This window comes from Capricornis sumatraensis, chromosome 8 (assembly GCF_032405125.1).
Source record: "Capricornis sumatraensis isolate serow.1 chromosome 8, serow.2, whole genome shotgun sequence".
NCBI classification, from domain to species: Eukaryota; Metazoa; Chordata; class Mammalia; order Artiodactyla; family Bovidae; genus Capricornis; species Capricornis sumatraensis.
The window spans coordinates 98,346,341-98,361,402 of NC_091076.1; the positions used below are offsets into that span (position 1 = coordinate 98,346,341).

Consider the following 15,062-nt stretch of genomic DNA (forward strand, 5'->3'; position numbering starts at 1 on the left):
AAGTTGAACTCAGCTCCTGAAAATGTATCTGAAAATCTCTGCCAGTCCCTGCCTGGAGCACAGAGTGCTTTATTACTGCTCTCCACTTGTAGGGGGTGGGTGTTGTAGGTCACCAGCTGCAGCAACACAGGATTTAATCCTTGGAGGGGTACATGGCAAGTGCCAATTTGTAGTTAAAACATGACAACAGGCTCTGAAGCTTAGCTGAAATGTGCATCAGTTCCGAGGATAAGGCGGCAGGTGTTGAAAGGCGAGAACGCATAAGTGCCATATCAACGGCTTTGTTGCTTAATAATGGAGGTGGCTCCAAGTTAGCAGGCAGTTGGTGAGAACTCAGTCTAGGAGGGCTTTGCAGGTAGTGCTAGTGAAGAGTCCACCTGGCACTGAAGGAGATCTCAGATGCAGGTTCAATCCCTGCATCAGCAAGATCCCCTGGAGGAAGGCATGGCAACCCACTCCAGTATTCTACCCTGGAGAATTACATGGACAGAGGAGCCTGGCAGGCTGCAGTCCATAGGGTTGCAGAGTTGGACACGACCGAAGGACATAGCCCATACATACCAAGGTGTGGTCTATGTTGGATCCTCAACAGAATAAGTCCAGTGATCACTCAAGAAACAAGCTGCCATTGGCAGCTGACTGCTCAGATTCTGTGCCACAGTTTATTCTAAACAGGATTAAGTAGAAATAACTTGGATGCTTATCTAGTATTTGACATGAGATATTTATTTGTGAAACAATGCAAGCGATTGTAAATCCCCCACATACTATTTGATTAAGTGCAATAAGGTACAGTCATGTGTAATCTCTTTACACAATAGTGCATCTAGTCCTTTGCCTTAAATTATTGCACAAAAATTATAAGACCAGTGAAGAAGACATGCGGACTGACAGGCAAATTGGCCTACACAATGAGAACAGTACACCAACTGGAATGGTCCAATAATTTAAGTCAAATGTTTTAATGGTGCAGTTAAAGTAATCAAATAAGGGTTCAAATATATTTTTTCAATATATTAATTTCTTTAAAGTCATGTTCAGGCAAGGTGCTGCTGCTGTTTAAAAAAACACTATTAGCTTTGTCCACAGATGTAGTTGTCAAAAGTCACCCAAGGTAAGTCTGATGTTGAATGCAGCTTTAAACCATTAAAAATTTGTATTTTGAGTGTACTTCTCAAAGCAAATTATACAGTTGAGAGCCCTGAAACTTGTAAACTAAACATTCTGACGCAAGTGCACAAAATAAAATTGGCAATGTTAAATGTCACGTTAGTTTTGAGATCTGTAGTGTGTGATGTTGAGCGAACTTTTGGTCTTGACTCAAGATGATAAGAGAGCAGTCCTGTTTTGGCCATCAGAAAAGGAAACTGCCCACAAAACATTCCTAGCCAATTAGGTTAACAAGGCATTTAAGACGCCTATTTAAAGCTTCCCAGAGCACAAAGGAAGTGCCAGGTGGCTGGACGGTGGCTGGGCTTCCAGGCCGCACTCCAGTCCAGTCTTGTGCAGTGTTTGACATTTTCACATATGCTCAGGTCTTAGGAAAATGGGATCAGTTAGAAACCAGGTGATTGTACCTTGTTGGTAGAAGGCATGGGATGGTTTGATCTCATGGCTTTGCCTAAAGTACACATAAATCCCACCATTCTCGCCCCAGCTGGTAGTGTGTTAAGAGTTGTATGTTCTATGGCTAGTTGCTTCCAAAACACAATAAGAGTAAGTTGCTATGCATATCTCTTTATCACCAAAGACACAGTTCACAAAATTCCACTCCCCACCCTCCACACATGGAACTACACTGATGTTCTCTGGGGCTGCCTCACAAACTGGAGAAGAGAGAAAATGTTCCGCTGCGCTGGCTGACTGAGCAAAAACCTTGGAGGCATCGAGGAGGCAAAGGGAAGCCTTCCAGCTGTGCAGCTTTGCTCTTAATGTGCTCTTTTGCGACAACAAAACCTGGTAGACTTAGAAAAGCCAGGGTGGGAGTCACCAGTAATCTCTGGACCCACCAGGATGATCCTTTCAGTTTTCCTTTGCTGAGGCAAAGCTTTGCAGCAGGCAATCTGGACCCCAGTCTCGGGACACCTCAGGGTGGGACCGGCACCGGCAGGCAGAGGGCAGAGCGGTGGCACAAGGAAAGGCCAGCGCTGCAGCCCAGATGGCAGCCGAGAACCCCACACTGAGCTTATCTCCTACTACTGGGAACACCAGGACTGCACCCATCACAGCTGATCAGCAGCCTCCACAGGTGGGTCTTTCAGGAGGCTGGAAGTGGAGCGAGGATCCATGGCCGAGTGCATGATGGGGATATAAACATCATCCATGTTTGGCATGACAAAAACTTTCTGCAGAAAGAAGAAACAGACATGGAACAAGGCTCTGTTCTCTGGGAGTTGCCCTATTGTGTTCTGATAAGAATTTTAGGCTTTAGACAAGTATTTAAAATACATATGAAACAACTTTTCTTACACATTCCAAACTAACTCCTCTATAATATTCAGAAGGCCTTGAGGGATCAACACCAGTGCGTGAACATGAGAACCCAATAGGCTGTGAGGCAGAAGCAGCCTTTGAGTTCACTTACATATAATAAAATTACTCATGAGCTGATAAATAACATTAAGAGAATGGGCATAAGCTGCTCACAGGATTCCAAATTACTATATCCAGAACACATGTTCTAAGTAAATTTTATCCTAGCACTTAAAATCCTAGCAACAAAAAAGTAAGCTATTTTTTTCCCCCAAACCAGAACCAGTTAAAGCTGCATAGAAAAGAAATCCTACTATCATGAACACCCAAAGGATAATCAGTGATTGACAGTAATGGTGCTTTGCCTATTTATAAACTAATTTTATGTAAGTGAATTCTGGCAATGTATTCAACTTCAGCAATGCTTCCAAAAGCAAAAACAAAAACATGTGGCCTTGGGAGAATGCAAACAGTTACCCTTTGACTTTCCAACTTGCCTCGAGAATACCATGCACCAAAGTCTGCCCCCTAGAAGGGGTGACCATTCTACCCCAACACTCTTAAAAGAGATGACCCACCCAAATTCCTCATGTAGGAAAGAGGAAAAGAACTAAAGGCATGAGGTTGTTTTTCCCCTAACTAGGTTCAAAGTGCTTTTTCTTTTGGAGATAAAATAAAGCTTTCCATAAATTGGTTGTTATATTTACAGCTACAGCTTTTAAATAATATAGCTTTTAGATAATAAAAAGTATAATTTTAAAGGCAATGACTCAGAAGGTACTACTGCAAACATAATATGGGTCTTCTTCAGAAAGTGAAATTCATTATAAAATAGTCTGTTAATCCATAAAACCTTAAAAGTCAACTATGCCTCAAAAACCTGATAAAAATTTAATAGAAATAGCTCATTGCAAGGCCTTGGCTACACTGCTATTTCCTGTGGTGGAAGAATGCAGAGACAGGCTTGGAGAATGAGCTCTGGTTGAGTCAACTCCAGGACTACCCTCGAAGGTTCACAGGGCAGGGACAGGCCTGATTCATCTTTCAACTCCCAAGGCAGGTGGAAACTGCACATAGAATGTTTGCAGAAACACACAAACTGAGCGAGGTGGGCACCGTCCAAGGGCAGGAATGACTTCCCTGACCACGGCCCAGGTGCTACTCACTGGCCAATTCCAGGCCCCACCTAGAGAAAAAGTCCAAAGATGGTCACAGCAGATGGACAACTTGACCCTCGCCAGGCCTACTGGGACATGACAGTCATTTTGCTCTTTGACCCCCACATTTTGAGTTTCCTCTGAAGACTATGTAACAGGGTGTGGATGAGTTTCAGGGTTTCCAAAACTAAACCTGAAATTTTATGCCTCTTTGATCATATGTGTACTTTCCCCAGATGAGGGTCCATAGCTTTCATCAGATTTTCCAAGGAGGATCCTGAACCCCGTCCAGTTCAGAACCTCTGTTCTGCCCGGAGCTTTCAGACGCAGCGTGAAATGCTAGAAGACACAGCAGGTGTACCTGAAACTCTTGTTCCAGTTTCTTCTCTATCCAGTCTGTCACGTGAACTAAAGTCACTTCTCTCTCTCCAAGTTTTGGCCGAGCTTTCAGCTCAATATATGGTGGCTTCCGGAAACCATACCTTTTAAAAGAAGACAAATAACCACATTTAGAAGCAAAGAAAAGAAGCGGATGGTACCCAGAGTAAACATTCCTCCTTTACACAAGGCTTTATCAGTACTTGAAAATGTTTTCTTCTTCTGAAAATTCCTTCTAAAAAAAAAATACTTCACTGCAGCAGGTATGAATTGTGAATTCCCTGTGTCCCGGGACCCAGGGCTGTGATGACTGGGGAACCGTTCTGACAAACCAAGACAGCCAGGAAACACCACTGGAGAAGTCCATGACCTGGGCATTGCTTCTCCTAAAATGGCGAGGATATTTTTTGTTTCTATTTTTATGAGAGTACGATATGTCTGTTACAAAACCCCAAATATAAATGTGTATAAAGCAGGAAACGACACTGTCTCTCTCTGGATCTCATAACCAAGATAGGGCCACTCAGAGAAACAGGGTCAACTTCCCCCACACCCCTAACATGCATACGGAAACAGAGAACCTTCTGTAACCTGCCTTTTCACTCCGTACTCCACACTATGATTATTACAGCTTCTCAGAGGAGCCAACTGGCACTCAGGACTGTTGGTAAGGTATCCAGTCAAGAGACTGTGTACTCTCAAACTGAAAACTTTGATCCATTATAGACCAACGTTTTAAAACATCCAGGTACACCTCGGAGATATGTGGGCTCAGTTCCAGATTGCCGCACCAAAGCTAACATTGCAATAGAGAGTCATGTGAATTTTTGGTTTCCCAGTGCACATAAACATTATATTTACATTATGTTGTAGTCTAGGTGTAGACTAGGTGTGCAAAACAAGGTATATACCTCAATCAAAAAATACTTCATGGCTTAAAAAAAATGATAACTATCATCTGACAACACGGGGTTGCCACCAACTTTTATAAAAAGTGCAGTATGGGCAAGTACAAGAAAGCAAAGCATAGTTAGACAAGGTCTGCCCATACGATAAGAACGGCAAGTTGCTATAAACTAAACACTCTGAATACATATAGTTATCTTTGTGGATTAGTAACAAATAGTCCGGCACTCACGCATGCACTGAGTAGCACTAGGCTGTGTGTGCTAAGCCGCTTCGGTCATGTCCAGGTCTTTGTGACCCCATGGACTATCGCCCGCCAGGCTCCTGTGTCCATGGGATTTTCCAGGCAAGAATACTGGGGTGGGTTGCCATTTCCTCCTCCAGGGAATCTTCATGACCCAGGGCTCGAACTGGCATCTTGTACATCTCCTGCACTACAGGCAGATTCTTTACCGCTGAGTTACTAGGCTGCTGCTGCTAAGTCGCTTCAGTCGTGTCCAACTCTGTGCGACCCCACAGATGGCAGCCCACCAGGCTCCCCTGTCCCTGGGATTCTCCAGGCAAGAATACTGGAGTGGGTTGCCATTTCCTTCTCCAATGCATGAAAGTGAAAAGTGAAAGTGAAGTCGCTCAGTCGTGTCCGACCCTCAGCGACCCCATGGACTGCAGCCCATCAGGCTCCTCTGTCCATGGGATTTTCCAGGCAAGAGTACTGGAGTAGGGTGCCATTGCCGTCTCCGGAGTTACTAGGCTAGAGGCTTCTAATTTTAATTACCATTGAGCAGTGGTGTTTGTAGCTCCTAAGTCAACTCTGACTTAAAAAAATTTTTTTTCAATTAAGCTGCACAGTAAAGTATAATCTGGTTATTTTTGGATGATAAAGTTATAGGTTCTTAGTTTTTGTTGTTGTTTTCATGTTCTTCCAGCGAAAATGCTACTTTTTAAAAATAAAATCCTAAATAGTATTTTAAAGTTTTTAATAGGAAAACACCAATATCATCATTAGATGATCAGCCAATTAAACAACCCTTTTGTAATCATTTTTATGAGTCCTTCTGAACACCGAGGATGTGCAGCAGCATTCTGGTTTCATGTGATGAGAGAACAGATGTGTCTTTTTCATAGGGGCTGCCCTGGTAGCTCAGTGTTAAACAATCTGCCTGCCAATGCAGGAGACTCAGGTTCAGTCCCTGGGCTGGGAAGATGCCCTGGAGAAGGAAACGGCAATCCACTCCAGTACTTTTGTCTGGGAAATCCCATGGACAGAGGAGCCTGGTGGGCTCAAAAGAGTCAGACATGACTTAACAACTAAACAACAACAACAAGCTTTTTCATAGGAGTGCAGCTTATGGTACAATGCGGTCTTTTATGTAATCACGATATACCCTTATGCACATTTATAGGTCTTACTTGCCAACTTAAAATTGAGATTTAGAAATAGTGATTTTCTTTTGCTGGGATCATGAATAATTTTTTTTCAGTGATACTCAGTCCTACCTTAGTCTCCCAACCCCAGAATCATGGGGGCTGGGCTCGGCACAGCTTTAACAAGTCCCCAGGTGACTGCAGCATGCAGGCAGGGTTAAAACCCACTGGTTCATTCAAATGACAACTCTTTGGGTCACCCTTCTCAGTAGCTCAGCTGGCAGAGAATCTACCTACAATGCAGGAGACCATGGTTCGATTTCTGGGTCTGGAAGATCTGCTGGAGAAGGGATGGGCTACCCACTCCAGTATTCTTGGGCTTCCCTGGTGGCTCAGCTGGTAAAGAATCCACCCGCAACGCAGGAGACCTGGGTTTGATCCCTGGGTTGGGAAGATCCCCAGGAGAAAGGAAAGGCCACCCACTCCACTATTCTGGCCTGGAGAATTCCAGGGTCGCAAAGAGTCAGACACGACTGAGGGACTTTCACACTCTACCAGAGTTACCAAGCACACATCCTGCCTCCTCAATGTGCAGGTCTGACCAGGGGAAGTCTTCCCTCACTGCCAAGGACTCTGCTGGCTGTGTGATCCCCATCTGCAAAGTGGGGCATAATGGTAGCCCTGTCTCCACAGGACGCTGGGAGGACTGGCCCGGCAGAGAATAAGGGTTCTACAAATCGCAGCTCTTCTTCCTGGTGGAAACGGTTGACTTGAGAGAGGAGAAAGACCTAGAAACAGCTCATCCCACAAACTTCACCGGTTGACGTTAACTTTTCCTAAGTGTGAAGATGAGTATTTTTTTGTTTAATTTTTGGTTGCAACTCACAGCCTATGGGATCTCAGTTCTCTAACCAGGGACTGAATCCATGCCCCCAGTAGTGGGAGCCCCGAGTCTTACCTACTGGACCACAAGGGACATTTCAAAGATGAGTATTTCTCACCATTTAAAAAACATCTGAATTATCATTTCATGGCATAATACCACACGCGCGTGCTTCAGTTGCTCAGTCGTGTCTGACTCTTTGTGACTCCATGGGTGTAGCCCTCCAGGCTCCTCTGTCCATGGAATTCTCCAGGCAAGAATACTGGAGTGGGTTGCCTTTCCTCCTCCAGGGGACGTTCCCGACCCAGGGACGGAACACCCGTCTCCTGTGTCTCCTACAGTGGCAGGCAGATCCTTTACACTGTACCCTCTGTGAAGCCCTGAGGTGTATCTTTATATCTGAATTAACCACTCACAGAAGAAAAGTGGAATCAGATTTACAACTAACTTTAAGGTCCCAAGAAAAACATTTGAAAGTACTTCTTCCCAGGAAGAAGGTACTTTCCATAATGTCAAGGGTCAGCAGACTATGACTATTATGATCATGCTCAAAGGGAATGACTGGCTGACCCCGAGGGGCCTTCTACATACGCACCATATTCGATCAGTCGCAGGAGGTGGAATGTTGACTGCCAAGGTTCCTCTACATTCTTGTACTTCTACAGTTAGCAGTAGGGGTGTATTGGAGACTTCTTCAATCTTCTTTTTAATGAATTCTGTCTCTGTTGCTTTTTGGAAATATTTTGACTTGGTAATTTTATCAACAAACCTCATGATCTTGCTTGTTCGATGACCTCCAACATACCTTTAAATGAGAGAGACAGGCAAGTGTTAGTGTCGACTTTGTTCCTTCATAAACAGAAACTTGGCTCTCTGTTCACCTGATTTTAGACCAGAGTTTCTCAACAGCAGAACCACTGACACTGTGGACTGGGCAATTCTTTGCTGTGGACGCGCCTCTGGACGAAATGTTTAGCGGCATCCTTGACCTTGGCCGCCTTGATGTCAACAGCACATCATCTCCCAGCAGTTAAGACAATAAAGTGTCTCTGGATATTGATAAATGTCCCCTCAGTTCTCAGTCACTCAGTCATGTCCAACTCTTTGTGACCCCATGAATTGCAGCATGCCAGGCCTCCCTGTCCATCACCAACTCCCGGAGTTCACTCCGATTCATGTTCATCAAGTTGGTGATGCCATCCAGCCATCTCATCCTCTGTCGTCCCCTTCTCCTCCTGCCCCCAATCCCTCCCAGCATCACGGTCTTTTCCAATGAGTCAACTCTTCGCATGAGGTGGCCAAAGTACTGGACTTTCAGCTTCAGCATCAGTCCTTCCAAAGAACACCCAGGACTGATCTCCTTTAGAATGGACTGGTTGGATCTCCTTGCTGTCCAAGGGACTCTCAAGAGTCTTCTCCAACACCACAGTTCAAAAGCATCAATTCTTTGGCGCTCAGCTTTATTCACAGTCCAACTCTCACATCCATACATGACCACTGGAAAACCATAGCCTTGACTAGACGGACCTTTGTTAGCAAACTAATGTCTCTGCTTTTCAATATGCTATCTAGGTTGGTCATAATTTTTCTTCCAAGGAGTAAGTGTCTTTTAATTTCATGGCTGCAATCACCATCTGCAGTGATTTTGGAGCCCCTCAAAATAAAGTCTGACACTGTTTCCACTGTTTCCCCATCTACGTCCCATGAAGTGATGGGACCAGATGCCATGATCTTCGTTTTCTGAATGTTCCCTAGAGGGAACAAAATAACCCCTAGGTGAGAACTACTAGTTCAGATAAGGTGTAGACATCAGATGGAGCCTAGTCTTGATGGTGGAGAGTCAGGCCAAGCTCCCACAGTGCAGGCAGGGAATGCATCTCACCTGCTCTCCTTAATAACCTTCAAATACTGAATACAAATCTCGTGCCCTCTTAGAAAAAAATCTCATCGTCTCTATACAGCAAGTAAGACATCAGGCTGAATTAACAGGGCAGTAGAACACAGTAGAACATCTGCCTTTCAAGACAGTGTCACACTGACTCTGAGCAGCAATTACTTGTCAGAGAGTTTTAGGAGCATCTAAAGAGAATAGCTACATCAAGATGATGGGCTGGCTGGCCAGGAAAGTAAGCTCCTCTATCAGGCCACATGGACCTACGACTGCCCTAAGAAGAGAGGATATTTGTTTCTTAAAATCCTCCGCAGATCTGGAGTTCAGCAGTAGTATATGTACGTGTGTAGGAAAAAGCCATCACTCTGAAGAAGGTCAGGTGGGGAGTTCAATAGTGCACACAAACTCTACTGCCAACTCCTCAGACATCTAGATTCTTTTTATCTTCTGTAGAATTTCAAAAGTGAACAGGTTGATGTTTTTTTAAAAAGGCTTCTGAATCCCTTGGTTTCTTTGTCATTTCAGTTTCTTTGCTCACTGTAAATAATTAAAAGATCCTTACAGAGAGGCAGCCTAAGCACTTGGATCATTCCACAGTCCAAGTAACAGGCAAAAGGAACCCTCCAAACGAAGTTCATGATCCAAAAGGTCATCTAAGTGATCCACGTTTCCAAAATTCACCAAGGAAATCATTAAAATGTCTCAACTTTACAGGAACTATTAACAGATCACTGGAGGCACGTGACCCATAAGAAGGGACGTAATGCTCCCCACCGACACCAGGGGGAGGTGCTGCGCAATTTATGGTCCTTGTGTTAAACATCCATTCTGGTAGTCTTTACTCCAATGGCCTGAGAAAACCATTTTGGTCTGGACTCTTAAAAAGGGGAAACTATTTGGGTGTTTTTGACTTGGGGTCTCGAATTTTAAGCCACTGGCTTTGAATTATTAATGCAAAACCCATTCACTCAAAGTAAAGGAGGAAGGAAGATTAGAGAAGGAAAAGGCGATGCAAAGCTCACGCCCAACTTGCGGCCCTGACCACCGCCCCCCCACCCCGGGAGACCCCGGAAGCTGGGTCCACTCACCCCTCAGCCCCTGGCAGGAGCGGTTTGTCTCCGGCGCTGGGCTCTGGTGCATCGTCTTCGTCGGAGGAGCCAGCACTGGAGGACTCCTCGTCGCTGTCGGCCAGACAGAAGGCCCTGGGCCTGCAACTGATCAGGGCAGAGTCACCAGGCTGCCCGCCCAGCGCAGGCTCTGCTTAGGAAGAGCACGCGCTCCACCGCCACCATGGTGGCAACACTCCCCGCTCCCCCTCACCCAGACAGAGGAGGCCTAAACCCGGAATCCTCGGGTGGGCCTGGTCCCCTGGGAGACCCTTCAGCGCCCAGTCCCGGGCAAAGCCGCCGAGGACTTGCGCCGGGAGGGTTGGATTCTGCGCATGCGTCAGAGAGACAGGCGGTCAGAGTGTGACGCGGTCCACACAAAATGCAGTGATCTCATCCACACAAAATGCAGTGATCTTGTCAACAGTGCAGAGCAGCCAGTGGGAGGTGAGTGGAACGAATGAAGATTGCATGGGTGACGGGACAGCTCATGTTAGTGACATGACCACCTCATGGATGACGGGGATGTTTAGGCAAGTCCTCTGACACTGGCTGAGTTCAAAAGAATTGTGCTTTCTGGCTTAGTCATCTCCAAGTGAGTTTTGGCTGGAGACTGCTTCCTTGTGAAATTACATACCCCCTCTCCTGCCCCAGCTCCTGAAGGTCACAGAAAAGCCAACAACCAGAGGTACAAATCTCAAGGGATTCCAGGAGGCAACTGACATGGGAAGCCAGGAACCTTTCAGGAAAAGTACTAGTTTAAAACTTTTTAAAAATAAAGTAATAAAAAGCTTCACCAGAGAGCAATGTTCCTCATGAATCTTTCCAGGGTAGGTTCTCAGTTTTCAGAGGCCTGGAGGGTCTGGATCACCAGAGTGGCAAGTGATCAAGGCTCCCCACTGAGGGCACTGGAGGGCTCCCAGCTGAGCTCTGACCCTACAAAAGGCAGCTTCCTCCCTGAAGGGAGGCTTTACTTCCGAGAGGCAGAGAGACAGAAGGCAGGGCCCATCTCAGGATCAGAGACTTGATGGGGACAAAATGAACAAGGGACAGAACTATCTCTGAACACTGTTACGCTATCAAAGGTCACTAACCAGAGGGTCGGTCTTGTGATTTTGAGGACAAAATCACCAGGACAGGGGAAGGTATCCCAGCTTAGGTCCCATCGCCTGCATTCGAAACCCTCTGGGGTTTTCCTCAGATGCTGTCCTTGGCCACCAGAAGCCCATACGGGTGCTCATCTTTTGGCCAACAAGGGCCAAGGACACCCAAGGGCAGAGCACACCTGCCAGTGTGGCCTTGAAGGCCCAGCTGAGGTCCCAGCATGGGGGAGGAGGGCTCTGAAATCTCCGCCCTGAAACAGGAGCCTGGCTGTAAGAGGACCTCCCTGGCAGGACACCCGGATCCTCCTCAACCCTGTTCTGAAACATTAGAGCCCGCGCTCTAGCCAACAGGCTTGAGTGTGGCGTTGAGAAGAAACTCCCTCTGCAGACACAAAGGCCTCTTGTCCCCAGCCTTGGGGACAGCACCTGACTCTTCCTCCTTCCATCAGAGGCCTGGCCAGTCCAGGAAATGTCCCTGCTGGTCACAAAACCATCTCAGCCCTTTCAAGGGTTGGGCGGCCCTCACAGAGCTCTTCTTTTATATAAAAGGCAATGTAGGATTCCTAAGAAAGCTTACACGGGGACTTGGGATGAAGAAAGTCAGGGAAGTAAATCCCCAAAGATAATATGACCTTTCTCAGAAACCTAGTTTACTTCTTAGGAACATGATGGTGCCCCCCTGGTTCAGACCGCATGCTGCCAGGTAAGGAATCTACACAGCACCAAAGGCTGCCTCGGTATCTTGAAACGCAGTGAAACCTGCAAGGCCACTGGCCCCTCCTGTCCCCACTGGTATTTGTCATCTGGCAGCCTCCTGACCTGAGGCAGAAGATGCCAAAGGCTGAGCACTGCAGTGAGCTCTCGGGTTCCTAAATTAACCCTCCGCAGGACAGAGAACAGGACAAATTTTGTGGCTTGAACTTAATAATTTAGACAATGCCTTATCAGTTAAAATAGATCAGATGACATGAAATTCTGATTGTGGCTACATGGTACCTCTCCTCTCTGCCCGGGGAGCTGTATTATGCAGCACCAACACTAATTAAAAGTGGGGCTAAATGTCTGGCTGATTCAAGTTTATAACTGAATATGCATTTTGTGATCTCAGACTTATGAGGAATTTAAGAGAAAGACACCCTGCACATTCTTATATATAAGGTGTGCTAGTACATGATAAGCCTATTTTTTAAAACACACCTTGGGATTCCAGAGGAGAGTCATATCCTTTCTAAGAGTCACCTTAAAGGGCTGATTCCAGTTTCACTGCCTCTGCTAAAAATCTTTTTGGAAATGTGCTTGAAGTCGGACACATAGCAAAAGCGAATTATTTTATCACTGATAGTCTGTCTTGAGCCAAACATTTCTTAGCCCCATAATCACTGGCACCTCTGAGTGATGCCTGGCAATTACTCAAATATCTGATTCATCTAGAAAAAGTAGGATGATTTGCTGTCAGAGTACTTAAAAGAAGGTCACAGACGCTAGAGGCAGCTCTACAAAGGAGCTCCAAAGAATGCTTCAAGTGAAGGGTGCACAATTAAACAGCCCAGTGAGGTGACTGCTTGGAGGGAACCACACTCTTGAGAGTGTTCGTTTTCTTTAACAGAAATCAGGCCCATACTGCTACAGATACACGTGCATGTACACCCACAGTTAGACTGAGTCACAGCGTGGATGACAAGGACACGGTTCCCAGGACATCAGGGCCTCGGGGCAGGGCAGTGGACTCAGGTATACTGAGCAGCCTAATATGGAGGTCGGGGGGCCCCCCTATGGGACTCGCACACCAGCCCAGGCTGCCGTGGTAGAGCAGGGACAGGCCCTGTGCCTTACAGGAAACGCCGGCCCCGATGTGCATTTAAAGAACAGCCAGCGTACAGAACATTCCCCCTTCCTGACTCACTTAGGTACCCTTCAGGCAATTCCTAAAGTTCCAACCGCCCAGCTCACCACCTGAATTCCATTTTGAGCGTCTTACGGCCCAAAGTTACCATAACTACCGTACACAGCCAGAAGACTATTGGGGAAATGAAAAGACTAAAGGAAAAAGTCTGCAAGTACAAAGTGAACCCACATTTCAAAGGGACAGGCCTTCACTAGAGTGAAGAAACACAGACTTCTCACCACCAGCCTTGGGGTGATGACGTGAGGATGGAAACAGACTTTGTACGATAAGTAGGACTTCCAGAGGGCCGAGCAGCATCTCCTTGCGGACTTCCCAGGGCACAGTCATTTGCGTGCTTCAAGGGGGTCCGACAAGAGCAGTGAGACCAAGCAGAGGCCCTGCCAGAGCAGGACGACAGGGGACAAGCCCCCAGCCGGAAGTGAGCCTTGGACTGGCGGCCACGAGATAAAGGGCGGAGAGGGCTGCTGCTGGCCCCACTCTTCACACTCGTGGCTCTAGGAGGGGCTTCCTGAAGGAAACCAAGGATCATGTGCCAGCCACAGGTGCAGGGACTCCGCCTCTCCTCTGGTACTCAGCCTCAGATTCCTCAGCTCATGTGACTGAGGAGAAGTGACGGGAGAATCACTTCTGGGATTAGGCTCTTAGGTACGGGTGAGCTTTCCAGAGGCTCTCGAAGCTCCCAGATATTGTGAGCCAAGTGGTGTGTGTGTAGGCATCTTTCTGGGGCAAGGATCCAGAACTCTCAGATTCCCAATTGGGTCCTTTTTGCCAAAAAAAAAAAAAAAAGCAAAACAGAAGGGTTAAGGGTTCATTTTTCCAGGCCTTTTTCTCCCAAGATCAAGTGCTTTGGAATTATATTTGTCTTTGCTTTTAAAATTAAATGTCAGCCAATTACACATCAATATAAAAGTTAATACCCTCACAGGAAGGCAAAACATACCAGACTCTACTGGGAAAAAAAATGGTACTTTAGATATATATTAAACATTAAATATAATATCATTATATTCTTAAAGCAGAGCATATTTTTCATGCAGTCTAGAGAAGCACTGCTTGCTCAGAAACATGTCCATCCTCTGATCAGCTGAGTTTTATGAACTTGAAATTGCTCCAGGAGAGCTGCATGAATAACAGTGAATGTGGGACGCCTCACGGCAGGGATCTCAGGGACCCGGCCATGATGGGACCGCACCTGCCCACAAGACCCCCTTCCTTCTAGTGGAGCCCCAGCAGCTTTGGGCAGCACGGGGCTGTTTCCCAAAAGGGCTCCCTGCACAAATGCTCCTGACTTGTCTGCTCTGTCTTGCCCCTGGTTAGTTAGAGCTCACTTTCAAGACCGCTTCTGCCTGTGGTGCTTGGTTTTATTGCCAGCTGTCTTTGCAGTTCCGCTATGCTGAGGCTGGCCTGATGGCGCTCAGCGGGGCATGGCGCTGGGGAGGGGTAGCCAGGGACAGAAGCTGGGTTTGACTCGAGGGCTGGATCAGAACCCCGGCGATCCCAATCAAGGAAAGCCTCTTAAGTGCTCCTGATCTCAATCCTCTCAGGTCTACAAACGGGGCCTTTATGTCAGGGGACGTGATGAAAGGACAAGCTTCCTTGTGGTGTCACATGGGTCCACACGAGACTCAGCACTGATGGAGGGATGAAATGCTACACGGAGGGCCGATCAATAGCACTCACCGGAAAACACAATCCACAGATTGCCGAATCCAAACACATTTTAACAAACAGTAGAAAGGTGAAAGGAAAACAGCACAGATACAGGTTAGATTGCATACAGCAGGTGAGATTCTCCAGTAATTAAAATATAAACATTTTCATTAAATCTCTTGGACACATCAGAATCATCTCAGTGAAAGAATGTTCTGCAATGTGTGATCCAACTCCCCCCATCT

At 46.5% G+C, this 15,062-nt stretch overlaps 1 protein-coding gene across 1 annotated transcript in view; it reads right to left on the bottom strand.

Annotated features, from left to right (window-relative positions):
* Positions 1-728: 728 nt before the first annotated feature.
* Positions 729-15,062, bottom strand: part of TEX2 (testis expressed 2) — a 110,693-nt gene continuing 96,359 nt past the window's right edge. Inside the window, exons 9-12 of the mRNA XM_068976833.1 lie at positions 10,141-10,266; positions 7,757-7,966; positions 3,991-4,111; positions 729-2,345 (exon numbers count right to left, since the gene is read on the bottom strand). Of these exons, the coding sequence (XP_068832934.1) occupies positions 2,223-2,345; positions 3,991-4,111; positions 7,757-7,966; positions 10,141-10,266 (580 nt within the window). The 3' untranslated portion in view covers positions 729-2,222. The remainder of the gene's footprint in view (positions 2,346-3,990; positions 4,112-7,756; positions 7,967-10,140; positions 10,267-15,062) is intronic.